The sequence below is a fragment of the Pteropus medius genome, unplaced genomic scaffold (assembly GCF_902729225.1).
Source record: "Pteropus medius unplaced genomic scaffold, Ma_sr-lr_union100, whole genome shotgun sequence".
NCBI lineage: Eukaryota > Metazoa > Chordata > Mammalia > Chiroptera > Pteropodidae > Pteropus > Pteropus medius.
The window spans coordinates 46382917-46403204 of NW_024349800.1; the positions used below are offsets into that span (position 1 = coordinate 46382917).

The window sequence follows — 20288 nt, forward strand, 5'->3', positions numbered from 1 at the left end:
CAGAGGATTAGTTGTATGAATGTTAATACATGTGCACAGTGGAGTATTCTCCAGCCACAAAAATGAACAAAGCAAAGGAAAGACAAGAAATATCTCTGTGTGCTCATGTGAAGACATCTCTAGAAATGTGGTAAAATAAAAGCAAAGTATTAACAGTGTATATAGTATGAGACTTTTTATGTAAAAATGGGATAGGAAGAAAATGTATGTGTGTGTGTGAGGGGTGTGGGTGTGTGTGTAAAATTGGAAAAAGAAATATTGAATTGATAAAAAAAGAAACTAATAAAAAACAGATTACTTGTAAGGTTTAGGGTAAAAAGAATGGGATGGTGGGCAGAGCTCTTCTTTCAATATAGTTTTGTCCTTTAAATCATGAAACTTCATAACTTAGTTAAAAAATCTAAATGGACGAAAGATCCTTAAAATTGAGAAAAAACAAAAAAATGTACCTAATTGTATGTTAAACTGGTAACATAACCATGCAGGAAAATGATTTATGCCAGTTTATAGGAAACACAGAAAATAAGTTGAATGCCACTTTGAGGAAGTAAAGCCAGTCTTATCTAGAAAGGGGGGAATTCCGAGGGACAACTGGCGGGTCTTTTCAAGAAGTCAATGTGCCCCTCCCCCTGCCAAAAAAAGGGCAGGGATTTGGCCTAGATTAAAAGAGCCATGAAGGACATAACAACCAGATGCCAGATGTGGTCCAGTATTAGACCTTGTGTGGCACAAACTAGCTATAAGAGGCATTTTGGGGACACCTAAGGAAATTGGACTATGGCCTAGATGTTACATAAGATGAAAATCTGGAGGGGAATGAACTAAAATCTTTAACGCTGGTAATTTCTGGGTGGTAGGAATAAGGGGTCTTGGTTTTTTTAATTTTGCTAATTATTATTTACTCTTCCACATAACATATATATATATTTCTTTTGTAATAATAATAAACAGAAATCAGATTCTATTTCTCCTCTGCTTAAAACCTGCTAGTAGCTTCCTATCGCACTTGAAAATCCAAACTCCTCACCACAACCTATAATGCTTGATGGGATTTTTTAACTCATCATTCTAGCATCTCACTTTTCCGTCTGTCTTAAAGCTTCCACTGCAGTGCCTTCGTTCTGTTTCTTAAATCTGCTAAATCTATTCTAACCTCAAGCCCTTTGCCCCTGCTGATCTCTCTACCAGATTGCTCTCCCTGAGATCTTTGCATTTTCATTATTTAAATCACAGGACAAATGCCAAATCTTCAGAAATGCTTTCCTTATTTCATCTAAAGTAGAAACACCTCCACCCCACCCCAATTCACTCTCTGTCTCCTTATCTTACTTTGATTTTCTGCTTTACAGTAATCATTATGTGATTTTTAATTTTAAAATTATTTAAATTTCTTTCTGTGTTCCTCTACTAAAATATAAGCTTCATGAGAACAGACACCTTGACTGTTTTTCTTAATGTATCTTTGGTGTTTAGGACAGAGCTTGGTACATAGTAAGTCTTCAATAAATATTTGAATGAATGAACAAATGAACGAATACAAGAATGAGTCTCATACCATCCTTATGAGATAGATACTGTTAGAATCTACATTTTACAGTTGAGGAAACTGAGGCTGAGAGAGATCGTGACTTGCTTGAGGACATATAGACATCTAGGCCAAGGTTCCTGCTTTTTCCACTGCTGTGCATGCCACTACCCTCCTTCTCTCCACCCTTAACCCCCCGGCACTGGCATCCCTCCCCAAGTTCCCTTTCTTCCACGCCAATGGTCTTTTGACTAGACAAGACTGAAAATCATTGTTTCATATCATAGCAATTGAGGTGAGAGTGGATCTGACTGTTTTTAATTCAACTGTTCTTGTTTTTGGTCTCACGTATTTTGATTAGTACAGATACATATTGTTGAGAGGAGAAGTTGGGCATCTGTGTGGGACAGTGAGAGTTTCTGGAGTGTAATGATGCCCGTTGGGATGCAGGACTAGCATCCTTGATCCTGGCTCAGACCAGGGCCCTTTCTGACCAGTGAATGTGGAGAAGAATGTATGTGTGATTTGGCAGTGGTGGAAACCAGGTTGCTAAGTGCCAAAATTTCCTATCTAGTTCATATTACTTTCATCAGTCAGGAGTGCTATCAGCAGTGAGTCACAGAAAACCAATGCACAGTGATTTAAATAATTAAGAATTTATGTTTTATACATAACAAGAACATTCAAAAGTAGTTGACTTCTTTAGTTGCTTGCTGATGTTGTAAATAGTGCCTGGGATCTTAGTGCTATCTGTATATCGTTCTTAGCATGTTTACTTTTGTTCCTCATGGTAGTTATTTCATGATTGCAAAACAATTGCTGTAGTTCAAGGTGTTACATCTGGCAATGAAGGAGGAAGGAGGCAGTAGAGTTACTGGTTCCATCTGCCCCTTTTATCAGAAAAGCAAAAGATTTCCAAGGAAGCCCCTGGAAGATTCCCCATTACATCTTCTTGCCAGAACTAGGTCACGAGACCATCTTCCAGCCTTCCAGCCTTGATAGTGGCTGGAGATGGCAAAGGAGAAAGGGTTGGGATTGGTTGTTGAGTTAGCCAACCACAGTTTGATTATTTGTGAGTGAACCAAAGGCTTACTATTTACTCCTTCATTTCCTTGTTTATTTACTTATTTATTTAAGTATTTGACAGTGGTGCTGCCTCCTTCTCTCGTCTCCCCTCTGCCTCCAACACATGAAACTATGCACTTTTAGTCTATTGGTCTATGAAACAGCACAGCCCCTCCACCCAAAATTTGGACCAGAGCTAATCACTTCATTCTTTTTTTTAAATTTAAATTTAAATTTTATTTTGTTTTGTGCCTTATCTTAGTACCATTATTAGAATTTGAAATTAAATGTCCTTCGTTTTTAGGAAAATATTTAGCTTGTGAGAAAAACACCAAAATCAGGATACATTTTTAACTTTTCCCCTCTCTCTTCTTTGCCAAGGTGTCTTCTTATTTATTTTGGGAATGGGAATCAACATTCATAGTGACTATATACTGCGCCAGCTCAGGAAGCCTGGAGAAATCACCTACAAGATTCCACAAGGTAATGTCTCCCCTGCCCTCTGGATTCCCATTCTTCCTTGGGAGACTAGCTGAGGGATTATGCTGTGAGTAACAAACTCCCCTGATTTGCCCCTGACTTCTCCTCCACATCCCATCCTACCTCACAACACATTTGCATTTCAGATTTGGACCCGAAAGTTCAAGAGAGGTACAAGGATTCTCAGAAAGGGGCATGATCACAATACCCTGAAGATGAGGAGGAGTGAGAGGCTTGGGATAGGGTGAGGTAGGCTGTGACATCATTGCAGTAGATAAGATTATCATATGCTGTATTGGGGTTCTCCAGAGAAACAGAATCTATAAGATAGAGATAAAGATATAGATATAGATGTAGAGATAGAGATAGATAGAGATAGAGATATATAGAGATCGAGACAGAGATTAGATATATAAAGAGATTAGATATATAAAGAGATTTATTATAAGGAATTGGCTCATGTGATTATAGAGGCTGAGAAGCCCTATGATCTTCCATCTGCAAGCTGGAGACGCAGGAGAGCTGGTAGTATAAGTTCCAGTCAGAGTGCAGAAGACTGATGTTACAACTTGAAAACAGTCAAATAGGGAGAGTGAATTCTTCCTTATTCCACTTTTTTGTTCTATTCAGGCCTTCAATGGATTGGATGAGGCCCATCCACCTTGGAGAGGGTAATCTACTTTATTCAGTCTGTCAATTCAAATATTAATCTCTCTAGAAACACCCTCATGGGCATACCCAGAAACCATGTTTTACCAAATATCTGGACACCCAGTTGCCCATTCAAGTTGACACAAAAAATTAACCATCATGTATACAGAGAGTGTCAGTCCTTCCTAGGTTAGCAAATAGAGCTGAATCATGCATGACCAGCAAATTTGTCCTTTCCAATAAGTCTCACTAAATTTATCTAGTGAGTAGTCAGGGACAGTGAGTGTGTATTTCCTGCCACTTGTATATTCTTATAGGTGTAGGCAGCCATATTTACTTAATCAAAACTTAGGAAGGGAGGTATTATAAGTACAAGTGCATTTTCAGAGATAGAGGCTCAGAATTTTGAAATCCTAACTGCTTCCAAGAAACCAGAGTGTGAGTTGACAAATATAAGCAGGTGGGAGTGAATCGGTCCAAGTAATTCTTCAACATTTTTAGGTGGGTATTTGGGTAGGTTCGCGGCTCCTATCCTTTTTGATGTCAATGAAACCCTTTACATTTAAAAATTTCTTAAATCAAACATGGTGTTAGTGCAAATTAATATTCATTGATTAAGAAAATAATTATAAAGCTACTGTGAATTCAGTAACACATGTAAATGGATTTAAATGTTGCTAACATCCTAACAGTGTCTGCATCAAACAAAAATAATACCATAGGTTGAGATATACCAGTTGCCATATTCACAGACAATTTATAGAGCCTTTGCAATACATCAGTGATTCCTCCCAGGGGCTGGGAATCACAGGTTGGAAACTGCTGATGCAATTGTCATCCTTAGGACGATACCTGTTAGGGGGTTTCAATTTTTAAAATCTTCACTCAGTAACTAGACAAAGAAGAACAGAGAAAGCTCTTAAAAGCTAGATTGTCCAAGTTAGTAAGTTATGTTAGAGAATGATTTAAAAACAAAATATTCTTTATATAACTATGAAAAGAAAAATATTTTAGGTGAAACTTTCTCAGTTTAGTGTGGGAGCAGAAATTTCAAGTGTAGGTATGTATTTACTATGATCAGAAGTGTGTTGATATCTAATTTAGTTCCGATATTAGAATACATGGTTGGATAGGAAAATAAACTTTAAAAATCAATCAGTCCTCACCAGCCTCCAGGTGGTAAAACCTGGCAGCTCCTACTCTCTCCTTTCAACTTCGGCTTTGCAGAGGTGAGAGGGCAAATGCCAAAGGAGAATCGAATTACTTCTCACATCAATTCAGGGTTTTTATTACTATTTTCACATAGTGTGTTGTTTTACCACATGTGACTGTGAGCGTGAATATGCTGACCAGCATTGTGGGTGTCCAGGGAAAGAGCGAGAAGGTGAGAGGTGGCCTGGAAACGTTACTTAATATAATGAAACAAAACCGAGACCTCCTGTTCCTCATCCTTGTCCTGTCCAGAGTCAGCGGTCCAGCAATTGTTAGATGTTTGGAGGGAACCCATCCTTGCGATTCTAGGATGTTCTGAGGACGTCAGGCTGTTGTGCGCTTTGTTTTCTTTTCTCCCCAAGAGGATTCCACCAAACTGTGATGACAGGGGAGAGTCTCCAGCCCCACATTTGTTCTAGCTGCCCTTATGTATTTTGGAACAAAGCAGAGGGATTTTAATGTCACAGTGATCCAGTTCTGATAACGGACTTTTTGATTCTTCTGCTCGCAGGTGGCTTGTTCACGTACATTTCCGGAGCCAATTTCCTGGGTGAAATCATCGAATGGATTGGCTTTGCCCTGGCCACTTGGTCCCTCCCAGCACTTGCATTTGCATTTTTCTCACTTTGTTTCCTTGGGCTGAGAGCTTTTCACCACCATAGGTAAACTTTTCAATCACGGTCATGGTATTCATATAGCTTTCTTCTCCAGACAGACTTGTAGAAACCCAAGACATTTATTTATTTTTACAAGGGGGAGTTGATATGACAACCTTGGTGAATTCTGAGCTCTTGGGCTTTCTCTGCAGTTGGAGTTTAGCTGGATAACAGTAGCAGTGACAATTTCTTTTCCTATGTGCAAAAATAAACCCGTGTAGACAAAGGCACTCAAGGTGACTTGGGAAGCAAGCCATCCTGTTGAAGGCTTCCCAGAGAAAAGTGCCTTACGTCCACACGAGTTAGTTGACCCAGGCTCTGTGTCCTCCTAGCAGGCTTAGCTGGCGATAGCTACTGGTTGCCAGTGGGCTGCACATAAGAGTCAAGAGATACAAGAAGTAGCTTCCATCTCCATGCTTCAATTCAGTTTAGTTCTGCCACATTTCTCAAAGTGTATTCCATGGGTAGGACCATGAGCAGCACTTTCCAAAGCTTCACAGGTAATTCTGAGTGGCAGCCAGGATAGAGAACCACAGGAATAAAGCACCGGACCTGTGTCTAGTGTGGTGGCTATTTTTAATCACAGAAGCCTGGAAACTCCAGGATTATTTCCCCAGGATCTGTGTAATTCCAGGGCTTATTTGGGTACTCCCCTCCTTCCCCTGTCCTCACCCTCCATAAATCATAGCCAAGGTCATTGCTGGCTTCCTGGGAAGGTAGGGTAAGGAATCACTCTTGAGATGCAACCTTAGGACTGTCTCATCACCTGGGAAATGCCAGGAAACTGCAGGGGTTTAGAACCTTTCCTCTGTAGGTCTAGCCTAAACCTTTCCTAACTCCTATCTCCCTCCCAACCCCTGCACCTGGGATGGGGAGGGGATAAATAGTTAACTACAAGTATCACTGGCAGGAAAAGGCTAACATATGACATTGTTGTCAGGCTTTAAATGCAAATTTCGATCCTTTCTCTAGAATGGTATTTGTATTTGGAAGAAAGAGAAAACCTGTGATTACTAGAGAGAGAGAGAGGGAAAGAGAGAGAGAAGAGAGAGAGATATATTAGTTACCCAGAGCTGCTGAAACAGATGACCACACACTGAATGGCTTAAAACAGTAGAAGTTTATTCTCTCATAGTTCTAGAGGCAGAAGTCTGAAATCAAGGTGTGGGCAGGACCATGTGTGCTCTCTGATGGCTCTGGGGCAGAGTCCTTGCTTGCCTCTTCCTAGCTTCTGGTGGAGGATGGCAAGCCTTGGTTTTCCATAGCTTATGGCTGCATCACTCCAGTCTCTGCCTCTGTCTTCATATGGCCTTCTCCCCTATATGTCTCAGTCTCTATGTCTCTTCCCCACTTCTCATGAGGACACCAGTCATATTGGATTAAGAGTCTGCCCTGCTCCAGTCTGACTTCATTTTAATTTAAGTTATATCTGCAGTGACCATATTTCCAATAAGGCCACATTCTCAGGTTCTAGAGGTTGGGATTTCAGTGTATATACATCTATTGAGGTGGAGTACACAATTCAATCTATAATACTAGGTAACATTTTCTTGGCATTCCCCCACCTCATGAAGGGATATTTTCCTGGGTTAACCTTGACCATTGCCTTTGGGGGGTCTCTGCTTCCCTGTATTTCTCAAGTTGAATCCACTGAGTACTTCTTTCTGGTTATTACGTTTTCTAGTTGTGTTAAAGTATACATAACATAAAATTTACTATTTAAAGTATGCAACTCAGTGGCATTAGGCACATTCATGATGTTGTGCACCCATCACTACTATTCTCTGGTTATTTTTATTTCCCAACACAAAAAGCATAAACATTTTTAAGAGATAGTTTGCAGGAGGGAGAAAGGTGGACAGGTAGACACAAGGAAGAGTCAGACCCTGAATAAATGTAGGTTGATTTGTAAGAAGGGTTTCAGACACTGCAAACCTCAACTGTTGACCACGGCTTGATTATATTTATAATTATTTGTTCCTTGTCTTTTAGGTTCTACCTCAAGATCTTTGAGGACTACCCCAAATCTCGGAAGGCCCTCATTCCATTCATTTTTTAAAGAAACCAAATAAAAAAGGAACAAAGCTCTCACAATACTGTTAAAATCTCAAGCTGCTTAATCTGTAACTTTTAAAGTTCCAACATATAAGTATATATAATAGTAGGCTTCTTGTAGTCTGACAGCTGGCCTGAGGAGTCTGCCTGGTACTCACCTCATGTGTATTCTCGCCTTTCCAGGGGCTCTACCCTGATCTCCTATTGTAGCTTCCGTAGACCCTGAGTTATTCTTCCTAGAAAGTGCAAAGCTTCCCTATGTATTTTCTGTGTGTGTGACCCAAGCACATGTGGCTTTTTATACGTGCTCTATATCAATGTAAGATAGCCCCATAGTCAAGGAAGTTTGGGGTAGAGGGTAGTGTTTATAGACTTCATTAAAGATACATATTTTATACCTATACAGATTAGTAGAGATTTAAATTCTGAAGCTGCACAGCCACACACAAAAAATCTACTGCCAAATAAAAACCCGGTCACATCTTTTGTTTCCTTGGTTAATTATGAGAGATGTGAAGTGCTTAGGTAGACTTTTAACAGAGGAGTCCTCTCTTCATATTGCTGAAAATATAACCATCCATTGACACTCTTTTCAAACTCGCCTGTTGTCTTAGTGCCTCTGTCTTTCTGACGTTTTCATAATCCCTGTTAGAGATATCATAGCCTAACCCAGTAAACTAATGTGGGTTTTATTGAAAGTCAGGTTTTAATGACCACTGAGAAAAAGACATGACAGCAGATAGCTACTGAGAGAATAAAGAAGTGTTTTAGAGTAGCTACTGCAAACTCTCATGTCCTTGGAAACCGGTGGAAATATCCAAATAATGAGCGCATGTCAAATAAGATTTCTGAGTAAGCTCAGATGCCGCTTGCCTCAGCAGTGACAGTGAAGCATATCAGAAGCACCCAGCAACTTTTCTCCTCTGGATTCCTTCATCGCAGTCCTCAGGATATGATCAAGAAGGTGTATCTTGGACATCAGTCTTCAAAGGTCCCAAGGGCAGAGGCTGAAAGCTTCAACCGGAGGCAGGAATCTGGGCAGGAAACTTCTTTTCTTTGGCTCAGACAGTGTTTCACACAGAGTTTGATTTGCCTTTAGTTACATTCAAAGTTTCTAAAACTTAAAAATGAGATTTCTACGTTCTAGTTTCCTTAAAATAATTGCAGGATCTGGGTCCACGGAGCTTGCCAAGAATTGGAACTGATCAGCTAGTTCACATTAGAATTTGCAACCCCAGTGGAGGGATCAACCTAGTTAGCATGAGTGCTGAGACATTGGGGTCTGGAAGGAAGGGGCTGAAAACTCATAATGAGAATGGATGAGACATTTGTCTCCTCTGGCCTAGGTTTGTGGTAAGCATTGGAATATTTATCAAACTCTTGAGAAATGAATACGAATTTTATCAGCTGTGGTGCTAAGTACAGAAATTCACTGTATAAGACACATAGGACACTCAAAAGATCTGAGAATGATGTAGATTACTGAAAAATTATAATAATATAAATAAGTGTTTTTGCTGTTCATTAAATGCTTCTTAAATCATGGATATTAAGTAATTTTGTTTGCATTAAAAGACCCCTTGTCCCATGAAAATTTTTATAAGGCATTGAGCTGTGTGGTTTTTTCCCTTTTTTCTTCTTCTTCTTTTTTTTTTTTTAGTGTTGCTTCTTCTCTCTTCATTTTGCCAACTTGAAATTAGAGACTTTGAGCTGAAAATGAAAAAGAAGAATGACTTACAGAGCTTCTCCACCTCAGTTCAGAGGCCCAAGGAGGTGCAGTAAAGGTGCAGGAAAATGTGCTAAGGTTGGATGCTACCCTTAGTGTTCAGTAATACACCGCAGGGGGTAGGGGAGGGGCGGGGACACACTCCGTGAAATGAATCTTAAAGTGTAGCTTGGGCTCTGTGAAATAAGACTTCCAGTTCTTTCCATGACATTGAAAACTGCCTTTCTTAAATCCTTTATCTTATAACCATACAAAACATCCAGGCTAGTCCTTGAAATGTAATGTGTTCAATAAATGGCAGTATTATTTGCCCAGAACTTGTAATCTCAGGACAAAACTGCTATTTAGTAGTTGACAGATGGTCACGGGGATGGGGAGCATGGCACAGGGAATGCAGTCAGCAGTAATGTAATGGCTAGATGGAGAGTCAGAGGAGAGAAAGAGCAATCAGGGAGCATTTTATAAACTATATAAATGTCTAACCAATGTACTGTGTACTTGAAACTAATAAAATGAAATTAAAAACATACAAAAAATAAAAAAACCCCTGCTATTTAGCAATTGCATTTTTTGCCTCTGAGGGATGCTCTCTAGAATTTTATTTTGGTCGACACTGATTTAATAAGGTAATTTACATATTTGGAAATTAAAAAAAAAACTCTACTGTCATTTCAAGTTAATATTATCATGGGCCTTCTTAATTTAAATATAGTGTAGAATTAACTCGGTAGAATCATAAATCTTCCCTTGATAACCAAGGTATTCATAATGATCTAAAACAATTGTTTTTGATCCCATTTTTCCATGCTTAGGGCTAGAATATGTGTGTGGATTGAGTACAGTAAGGTCTGAAAGTGTGCTCATCCCTAAACATATTTCTCATTTTTCCAAAGAATAGAGTGTAACAAAAATATGGTTAATTTAGGTTTCTATGGAGTGCTTTTTGGTTAAAATAATATGACAGTGTCTTTGCTAACAAGATACTATGTCTTACTCTTGCCAAAACTTTTGTGGAGGAAATGTTTTCCTGCTGACCTTGTAAGAGATGTTGGAGTGTTTTGTTTGTTTTTCAGAATGAAAGATTGGAAACACACTTTAGACATCAGCTAGTCCACCCTGTCATACTGTTGATGGAGACACTGAGACCCACGTTGTTACAATGCCTCCCAAGTTCACATAGCTGGTCAGAGCAGCCATCTTATCATCTACTTTTAAGGATCAGAAGTCTTTTTTTCTTTTTTATGGCACAGCAGGCTTTCATAAGAGAGACCCAGCAGAGCCTATGCAGATGGATGAGAATTTGAAAGCGTGAACACACTTATTCACTCAATAATCATTTATTGAGTATCTGTGATATGAAAAATGGTAAGAGATAGGAGGATGTTATTTACTTAGACATGATTCTTCTCCTTTAGGGGCTGGCAGTTAGGTTTCTGAAGAACTCATACAGGAGAGAAATAGCCAGAGCTTGAGAGCTGTGCCATGATTCAGATATCCACCGCCTGTCATGCCCATTGTGTGAAACCTGTTTCCCTCACTCTGTGGGGAGGATCAAACTGATGCTCTTATCATGAATCTAGTTTATCAAATGAAGGTGTAGTAGAGATCTTGGTGTAGTAAAGATGACATATGTGTTCAGTCTGGAAAAGGTTTCAAGTCACAAATTCCCCTTATCCCCAACACTTATCTTCATAAGGAGCAACATTGGCTCTGCTATATTCTGAAGAAGAAGAGACTTCTAATGAGAAATTTGCAATTAAACAGTGATTTAGGTGGTTAAAACCCTTTCAGGAACAAATAAATAAACCTAGAGTTTTTATTGCCCTGTAATTTCGCAATAGCTGTCCTGACTTTTCGTGGTAACTTCATGGCCGTCTCACCAAGAAGCAAGGGAAAAAGCTCTTGGCACATGAAGGAATGTACTCATGAAGAGTCGTTTTCTTTCTTGCCTGGCCTTTTAATTCTCTAATAGGCTGTGGGCTGAGGTCCAGGCATGGTAAATGAATAGGGTAACAATAAATGTAAAGCAAAACCTTCTAGAGAAGGCTGTTGATGGTTTTATAGCATCTACACTATCCCATGATAAAAGAAGAGGCATAGTGCCAGATTGTAATGTGGGTGCTTGGACAATTTAAAAGCCATTAAGTGCATTTAATATCTAAGAAAGAGATTTTCTCATTCTCTCTATAAGTCCAGTGAGCTGTGATCTTAAAAGGTTCTATATTATTTGTATTGTTTCTCATTTCTTCCCACCAACTATAGATTGGTATTTGGATGAATAAAACAGATTATTGGAGAAGGTTAAAGTATGTACTAAGCTATGTTGGTTCCTTTTGTCCCAACTTTCTTGGCTTTAGGGTTTACTTTTGCACAGTATAGTCAGTCTAGGTGAAGGATATCAAATATCTCTCCCACATGGCAGGCTGTGGCTAGGAGGCTGGGGAGTACAGGGGGAGGAAATGGAAGAAGGTGATGAGTTATGGGGTAGGAGCAGGAGTGAGAAACGGGGAAGTTTGACAGTGACGTGAGGCAAAGAGCCTTCAGAGAGAAGGCCTAACCCTGACATAGTGAGCGTCTTCCCTTTTCCTTGTGTCCCTCCTCATCCCTTCCTTATCCTCCCAAAGAAAGAAGTCAGAGAGAGAGGTGGGGTGGGGGGTGGGGTGGAGGTGGGGAGAAAGAGAGAAAATAAGCTCTTCTTAGAGCTCCCTTTTCATAAGAGAAAAAAACTGAATTTCTTTAAACACGAGCCAGATGGCTGTGCCTCATAATAAATAATTTTCTTGTATTTCTGTCCACTCACCTCATAAAGATGGTTTTAAGTCTGTGCAGCAGTGAAACTGTGAGAAAGATTTGAAGAAATTGTTCTCAGAAGTGTGTGCCGTATCCAAGTTTGGTGAGGCCAGTGGGGAGATGAGAACATCCAGAAGAATAAGCATTCGTCAGGGTTTTTCCTTTTCATGGCCTTTGCTTTCCTTTTCTCTAGAACCCTCCAAAAAGGATCCTTTCCTTATAGGGATGCATTTTTTTTCTAGCATTGACTAGAAAGCGAATACCATAAAGTCAATTAAATTCCACTTATTAATTCATAATGAATGTATTAATACATTGATTCATTAATTCAATAATATAAGGTTCTTATACCATATATAGAGATGTAAATTAATGTAAAATGTGTTAAGGATGTATATTGTATAAGCTCTAGGACAACGACTGAAAAAAACATAAAAAATAAACTAATGGTGGAAAAGAAAAGGAATCATAAAATACTACTCAGTTAATCCCAAAATAGTGCAAAGAAAATGGAAGAAATGAACAGAAAACAGATGAGGAAAATGGAAAATAGTGGGATAGTAAATGTAAATACAACTATATCAGTATTTACATGAAATGTAAATGGTATAAGCATTCCAATTAAAAGGTAGAAATGTTCAGACTAGATAAAAAAAGTAAGACCCAACAATACGCTATATACAAGAAACCTGCTATAAATACAAATACTCAGCTTAAAAGTAAGTGGATGGAAAAATATATACTATGAAAACATTAACAAGATCTGAAGTGTTTACATTAATACCAGACAAAGTATGTTTTAGAGCAAGGAATATTACAAGTGATAAAGAGAGACATTGAATCATGATAAACAAATCACTTCATCAAAAAGATTCATGTGACTATTGTTTCATATATTTGAATGCACCAAATAACAGAGCTTCAAAATATATAAGGCAAACTTTTATATAATTGAAAGGAGAGATAAACAAAGTAGTTGAATTTCAACACTCCTCTCTGTAAAACATTATCTATACACTTTCAAATAGTCTATATGTCAAAAAAGAAATCACAAGGTAGAAAATATTTTAAATCAAATGAAAATTTAAAAAAATGACAGTGTACTGTATACTTGAAACTAATAATAAAATGAAATTAAAAAAATGACATATCAAAATTTGTGACTTGGGACATCCACAACTGGTCATGATGTAGTAATCAGGACTGTATTTACAATTCTAAGATACCAGAAAAATATATGAAACAATGGTCATATGTTGAACAACAGACAATGCATGACAGTGATTTCTGAGCAAAGGGAAATAAATAAGGCAAGCCCACAATTTCCTTAGCTTATTGACTAGAGAAAGTTTCCAAGTCACAACGCAGAGACTGATGGTCTCCCTGAGTTGATAACATAGAGTTGAGGATTTGGGAATGCTAGGGAAGCTAGAATTCTGAGGACAGAGGTATCTGGAAGAGTCTGGGAAGGGTTCAGAGAGGTAGTCACATAAACTGGGTACTCATTATGTCCATTATGAAACTAGAGATGATTTTTAAAGATAGACAGAACTCCGATGTATTTAATCGAAATTTGAGGATAGAAGAATTTAAAAGATGAAAACAAGCCTTGTAGCCTTCTGTACAATAGTCCTTTGGGTTCTGGGGACTCTTAATTCTTATCTGGTCTTCTCTCTTCAGCTGAAATCTACTCTTCCCCACAAATGAGGCATTCTTCTTCTCTATTTTACAGGTGCTAGGAACACTCTAACCCTCATATCCACCACTTGGTTACTAGCAGGATTATTAGCTGAGCATAAAGTGGCTGAAATGCCATCACACTTTGTCAACAGTGCTAATGTACTTTCTTCTCCATTCTAAAAATCTTAGAAATATGTTAGGTAAAAACAAATTTGTTGTGTCCTGTGTCAGTTTAATAGATTCATTATTTTCCTTTAGCATATAAGAACTGTAGGAAAAACCTAGATAGCTGTTGATCTTTGAGGACAAGTCATATCAAACTTCTCATTCATTAAGCAACTCTATATTAAGACAACTGGTTAGGCACAAGCAGGAGAGAGGATGTGAGCCCCTATATCACACAGTAAACAAAAGTTAACTCAAAGTGAATCATAAAACTAAATGTAAGAGCTAAAATTATAAAACTCATAGAAGCAGACATAGAACGAAGTCTTTGTGATGTTTGGTTAGTCAACGATTTCTTAAGATACGACACCGAAGCACAAGCAATAAAAGAAAGACTGGCAAGTTGGACTTTATCAAAATTGAAAACTTTGTACTTCAAAAAACACCCTGGAGAAAGTAAAATGGCAACCCACAGACTGTGAGAAAATATTTGGAAATCATATCTGATAGACTTACATTCTAGAATATATAAAGGACTCTCATGACTCAATAATAAGACAAATAATCCAGTTAAAAATAAACAAAGGATTTGAATAGACATCTCTTCAAAGAATATATACAAATGTCCAATAAGGACATAAAAATGCTCAACGTCATTAATCATTAGAGGAATGTAAATCAAAATCACAATGAGATACCACCTCACACTGCCAGAATGGCTATAATTGAAAATACAGACAATAACAAGGTTGATGAGGATGTGAAGAAATCAGAACCCTCATCTATGGCTGATGGGAATATTAAATGGTGCGGCATCTTTGGAAAACAGTTTGGCAGGTCCTGAAAATGTTAAACATAGGGTTACCATATAACCTGGCAATTTTACTTCTAGATATTGACCTGCTTAAAGCACGAAGTGACATGAAATGACAATTAAATATCTCTTGACAGGGATTAGTTTGGTGGACTCCTTGTCACAAGGCAGAGAACAGGATGAAGAAATAGAAGCAGAGATGGTGAGAGACTGAGTAGTGTTTGGCGTGCAGAAAGGGTGGTGGGCAACTGGGGGTTGAGGAGAGACGACTAGGGAGAGAGGCCGAAAAGGAAATAAAAAGTAAACTTCAAGGAGGAGAGATCTGATTAACCATAAAAAAGACGACAAACCTGACGGCGAGTTCCTCGTTACTGGAGTGTTGAAGAAGAGGCTGGAAGATGACTTGTTGGGGAAGGTCAGGTTGAATGTCATTAAACAACATTGTAAAGAAATTAGGAGAAGAAACAGTCTTGTATATATATCTCTATATTTACTCTTTCTTGAGTTTTCTGTGGCATCATTTACCTTCGACCTAAAGAATTCACTGTAACGTATTTTGTAGTGCAAGTGTGATGGCAAGATCACATTTTTAGGTGTTCATTTCCCAATACAGTGAGCAGAAACTAAAGGTATTATTTTATCTTGAAGTCAGCACAGGTTTAACTTAGTTCTTTATAATTCATGCAATCATATTCACAGACAGTTGTTGATGGATTAATAAACATAATGATTAAAGTCTATAAAAAGAGTGAAAGAGAAGTTAAAAACTGTTCATTATATCACACTTACTAATAAAAAAAGAACACGTACATTTACATTTTTCATTGATTTGCTCTCAGTTAACTGGAAAGACCTTGCCAATTTTCAAAGCCTTGATTTTTTTTATCAATTAAAAAAAGTTGGACTATATTAGCTAACTTTAATGTCCTGAAAGATTCTGCAGTGAAATGTGATGTTGCTTGCAAAAAAGTTGTGTGATTAAATATATTTGGAATCTGTAGGATTAAACAAAGATGAATAGGGTTCTTTTCTGCATTATTTTTCGAAGCCTTTAATATGCTAATACATGCCATGGGTTTCCAAAAAGAGGACAAGATTGATATTACTTTAGTTTGCTTTCGTCTCAGGCTTTAATATGGTTCATCAAACCACTGTTACTGATCCTATCTTTATTTAAAACCTTGATATTTTGTTCATCATGGTTCTTTTTACATTAATTTATCTTTTAAATGCTGCATTAGAATTTTTTTTTTTTGATCACTGAATTTTTTGGTGCTCCCTTAAAGTTTGCGCTGGAGGCAAGTGCCTTATTCACCTCATTTTCCTCACTCTAGTCCTGATGCTGACAGTGGCTGAACTGATAGATTTACTAATAAAACTTTCATTTCCTAAAGCACGAAATCAGACTCATCAACTTTCAAGACTCTTTATGGCTCAGCTCTTAGCTTATGAATCTCCACCTCCTCTCTTCTCTACTGTACTTCCTTCTTGTCACATGAATATTCTGTAATCCATCCCTTCTCCAAGTTTTGTTCCACTTCCACCCAAACCAAGACTGTCTTCCTCTTCTCATGTCTTCTCCTCAGCTAATGCAGATTCTTTCTCAGCATTCTGCTCAAATCTTACCTCTTAAAAGCTAACCTGACCTCTGGAGGGAGGCCAGACTCACTCCCTTTGCTGACTTATTCACGCATTTCTCAGTGGTACCACACCACATGGCTCTGAATCCTGTGCTCCCTAGGATGGTTTCTTGATCATCTTATGGGTACATGTCTTGTCCCGCCTGTGGTCTAGAGCCCACCCCTCACATTTCTGTATCCTTTTAGCACAAAGCCTTGTGTGAAGTCATACAGGACTCAGTAATTGCTGTTGATTTGATAGGTAGCTCCGGAATGTCCTCAACGCATTTCTATTCCTTTGACTCTTTTCTCTTTTTCTTATCCACAAATCTGTGAAGATCCATAATCTCAGGTTCACTTGGTTTCAGACTGTACTCATCAGCTTTGAACTCAACTCTAAATTCTATGGATTAACATGCGGCAAAATTTTGAAAGAGTTCTCTTTAAAGATATGCAAGTTCAAGAACACTTTTCTTCAAACACCCCTCAGCCCACCATGTGTAGATATAATGCCTGTGGTAGACTGGTCCCAATCTGCCTCCCATAGGTATAAATAGCAGAACTTTTCCCCCCAGAAAATGTAGGCATCTGACCAAGCATATACCTGATGGAGTAGTGGGTAGGGTGGTGTGTGTTCTTGCAACATGTGTCTCTATTCTATAAGCTATTAATTGCTTTATCTCTTCCTTCACTGAGAACCTAAAACTATGCTGGGCCTTATGCCCCTCATGCTTATCTCTGTGCTGTGTAACTTGCTGCCTTATCTGCCTAGAATATTGTAACTGGGAGTGGATGGTTGTTTAAAGGGCTCTTCAGAGTTTACTGAAAGTTTTCTTCAGCAAACAAACATCTGAAGCTTAGATTGAGGGTGAAGGCTCTGGAACCAAGAGATCTAATAAAGAGAATCTGATGTAATTCCTTTCAGGCTTCTTTCTATTAAGTTGGTCTTCAATACCAGAAACAGAGCCCATATTTCGTGCAAAGAATCAGCTAATTGATTCTTTCTTTTGACTCTATTCATTTTATTAATGAGTACCTCTCCTGCTGCAGCCTGTAATAAAGAAAAGTCTAACGCTGGTTTGCAAACTAATTGATCCTCTTAAGAAGGGCCAGTTCACGGCCTTTTGAACTGGCAAAAGACTGCCAAAGCTGTTATCTCCTGGGATAGGCAAGAGCAAGAAAGCCCTGGGGGAAGATTAGACTGTTGTTAGATGCTTGTCATGGTCTTTTTGTCTTCATGGTGCCTGTATTGTTATAAAAGTGAACACAGGTCTGGGGAATGAGGATTCCTATGTCAGCTGTTCGTTCAACTGAGCTGACCTTTTGCAAGCTCCCAAGATCCCACAAAATTAGTCACTATGGACACCACAGGCTCCTCAGGGAGCTACATGGAGGAAAAACTGTATTATTGTAGTTTTCTCTTGAAATACTTGGTGAACTTCAGACGGGGTGGTTAACACCAAAAGCAGGTAAGGGGCCTTTAGCTCTGGGCCACTCTCTGTTCTCAGCCTCCCAGTTGAGGAAAAGTGAAGAGAGAGAAATTCAAAAAGAGGTCCATCAAAGACTAAAGGGGGACGAGGTTTTTCGGCTAAGGTCTGGCTCAGAGGTCACCTAAGTCAATTTATATGTGCCTTTTACCTTGGTGTCCAAAACTTCCAAGCTGGTCAAGGGACAGGGTAGAGGATTTCCAAACAAGAGGAAACACCTTATCTTACGAGTCATCTAAAATGACTCAAAAGACAATATTAAAGCCCAAGAGCGATTAGGCTGCTGAACATATGACCAGCCAATGTAACCTGCTAACAGACTCACAGAAGATATATAGATATATGTACAGATTAATGCATGATTCTTGTGTGCATCAGTAATGCATTATTTTTTTTGTGAGTAGTATTTCATGCTATGAATATATCACAATTTATTTATCTTTTTTCACTTATTGATGGACATTTGGGTTGTTTTCATTTTTGACTCTTGTGAAAAAAGCTACTACTGACATTTTTGGAAAGACTTTTTATAGACACGTTTGCATTTCTCTTAGGTAATACATAGAAGTAGAATTTATAAACAATAAGGTAGATGTATGTTTATCTTTATTAGAAACTGCCAAAGAGTTGTCCAAAGTCAAAGTACCATTTTACACTTACACAACAATGTATGAGAGTTTTAATTGCTGCACATCCTCACAATATTTCTATTGTCAGTCTTTTTAATAGTAACTGTCCCAATGGGTTAGAAATGGTATCTCATAGTATTTTTAAAAGATAAGTTTATGAAGGTATAATTTACACACAATAAAATAAAATATACCCATTTTTTTAATGGCACAGTTTGATGAGTTTTAAAAGTTTAGGCACTTATATAACTACAATCACAACCCAGGTATAGAATATACTGTCACCTATAGTATACTTCCATCCTGTGGAATTTGTGTCCCTTTCCTGTTAATAATGACCGCCCCCCTACACCCTCATGGCAACTTCAGATAACCACTGAGATGTTTTTGTCATTATTGATTTGTTTGTCCTTTCTAAAATTTCACATGAATAGAATCATAAAGTGTGTAATCTTTTTTTTTAACTTGGCATAGTTTTTTTTTTATTATAGCCATGCTGCTGTATCAATAGTTTTTGTTGTTGTTGTTGTTGTTGTTTTTTATTGAGTAGTTTCCATTGAATGACTGTGCCACAGTACATGAATATTGTTATTCGTTTGCTTGCTGATAGACATTTGGATTGTTTCCAGATTTTGGCTCTACAAATAAAGCTGCTACTAACATTTGTGTACAAGTCCTTGAGTGGACAAAGAAGCAAGGAAATAATAAAGACAGGAAGTAATGAATTATGAAAATAAAATAATTTAGATAAGCTTAACATACTAAAAATTAGTTCTTTGGAGAGAAAAACTAGACAAACCTTAAGCAAGACTGATTGTGGGGAATATAGAAGGCATATACAATTTTTAATGAGAAAATGAGAGACCTAATTATAGATGGAAAAGCAATGTGATAAATAACAAAGAGCAATATGACAAATAACAGAAGCAATAACAAATAACTTTTTTTCCTAAAAGTATAATAATCTAAATTGTCTAAAGAAGAAAGAAGTTAAATAAATGAATAGTAATAATAAACTTTAGCAGTAGGTACAGATGATAAAACTGAGACTCAGAGTGATAAAAAGTTTACCTGGTTTATAAAAACGGGAGTCTATATACTAATAATAATCATTATTAAAAAGAGTTGCTTGTTAAAAATTCTCATGCCTAAAAGAAGATTTACAGGTAGGTTTTACTGAACTTTCAAGGGACAGATGATCTCTAGCTCATGTATATTGTTTAAAATGGAAAGCTACACAGCTCATTTAATGAGACTAGGGTAACCTTGATGTCAAAATTATAGTCAACTTATGAGTAGAAGCAGAAAAATCTCAATTAAATATTTGTATCACATGTTTATAAATAATATGTATCACAACAAGAGGGATTATTCCAGAAATGCAAAGGTGGTTCAACAGTCAAAAATCTATTAGTGCAATTCTTCACATTAACAGATGAAAAGAAAAGCTATATGATTTGAATAGGTGCTTAAAAAGCGTTTGAGAAATGTCAATCCTCAATCATGATTAAAAAAAAAAAAACCTTTTAACTAAGAATAAAAGGGACTCCTCTCTTAACTTGACAAATAATGTTCTTAAAATACTATAGCAAGTATCCTATTTAATAGCTAAAATCCAGGAATAAGAAAAATGTGTTTACCTTTATAATTCATAACCAGGAAGAAAGTTCTCACCAGGAACTGAACTGCCTGGCACCTTGATCTTGGACTCCCCAGAATTGTAAGAAAGAAATT

General features: G+C 37.7%; 1 protein-coding gene across 1 annotated transcript in view; it reads left to right on the plus strand.

The window, feature by feature from the left end:
- SRD5A2 (steroid 5 alpha-reductase 2) overlaps positions 1-9496 on the plus strand; it is a 53676-nt gene extending 44180 nt beyond the window's left edge. The window contains exons 3-5 of the mRNA XM_039887475.1: positions 2972-3073; positions 5445-5595; positions 7582-9496. Of these exons, the coding sequence (XP_039743409.1) occupies positions 2972-3073; positions 5445-5595; positions 7582-7648 (320 nt within the window). The 3' untranslated portion in view covers positions 7649-9496. The remainder of the gene's footprint in view (positions 1-2971; positions 3074-5444; positions 5596-7581) is intronic.
- The last annotated feature ends 10792 nt before the right edge of the window (positions 9497-20288 follow it).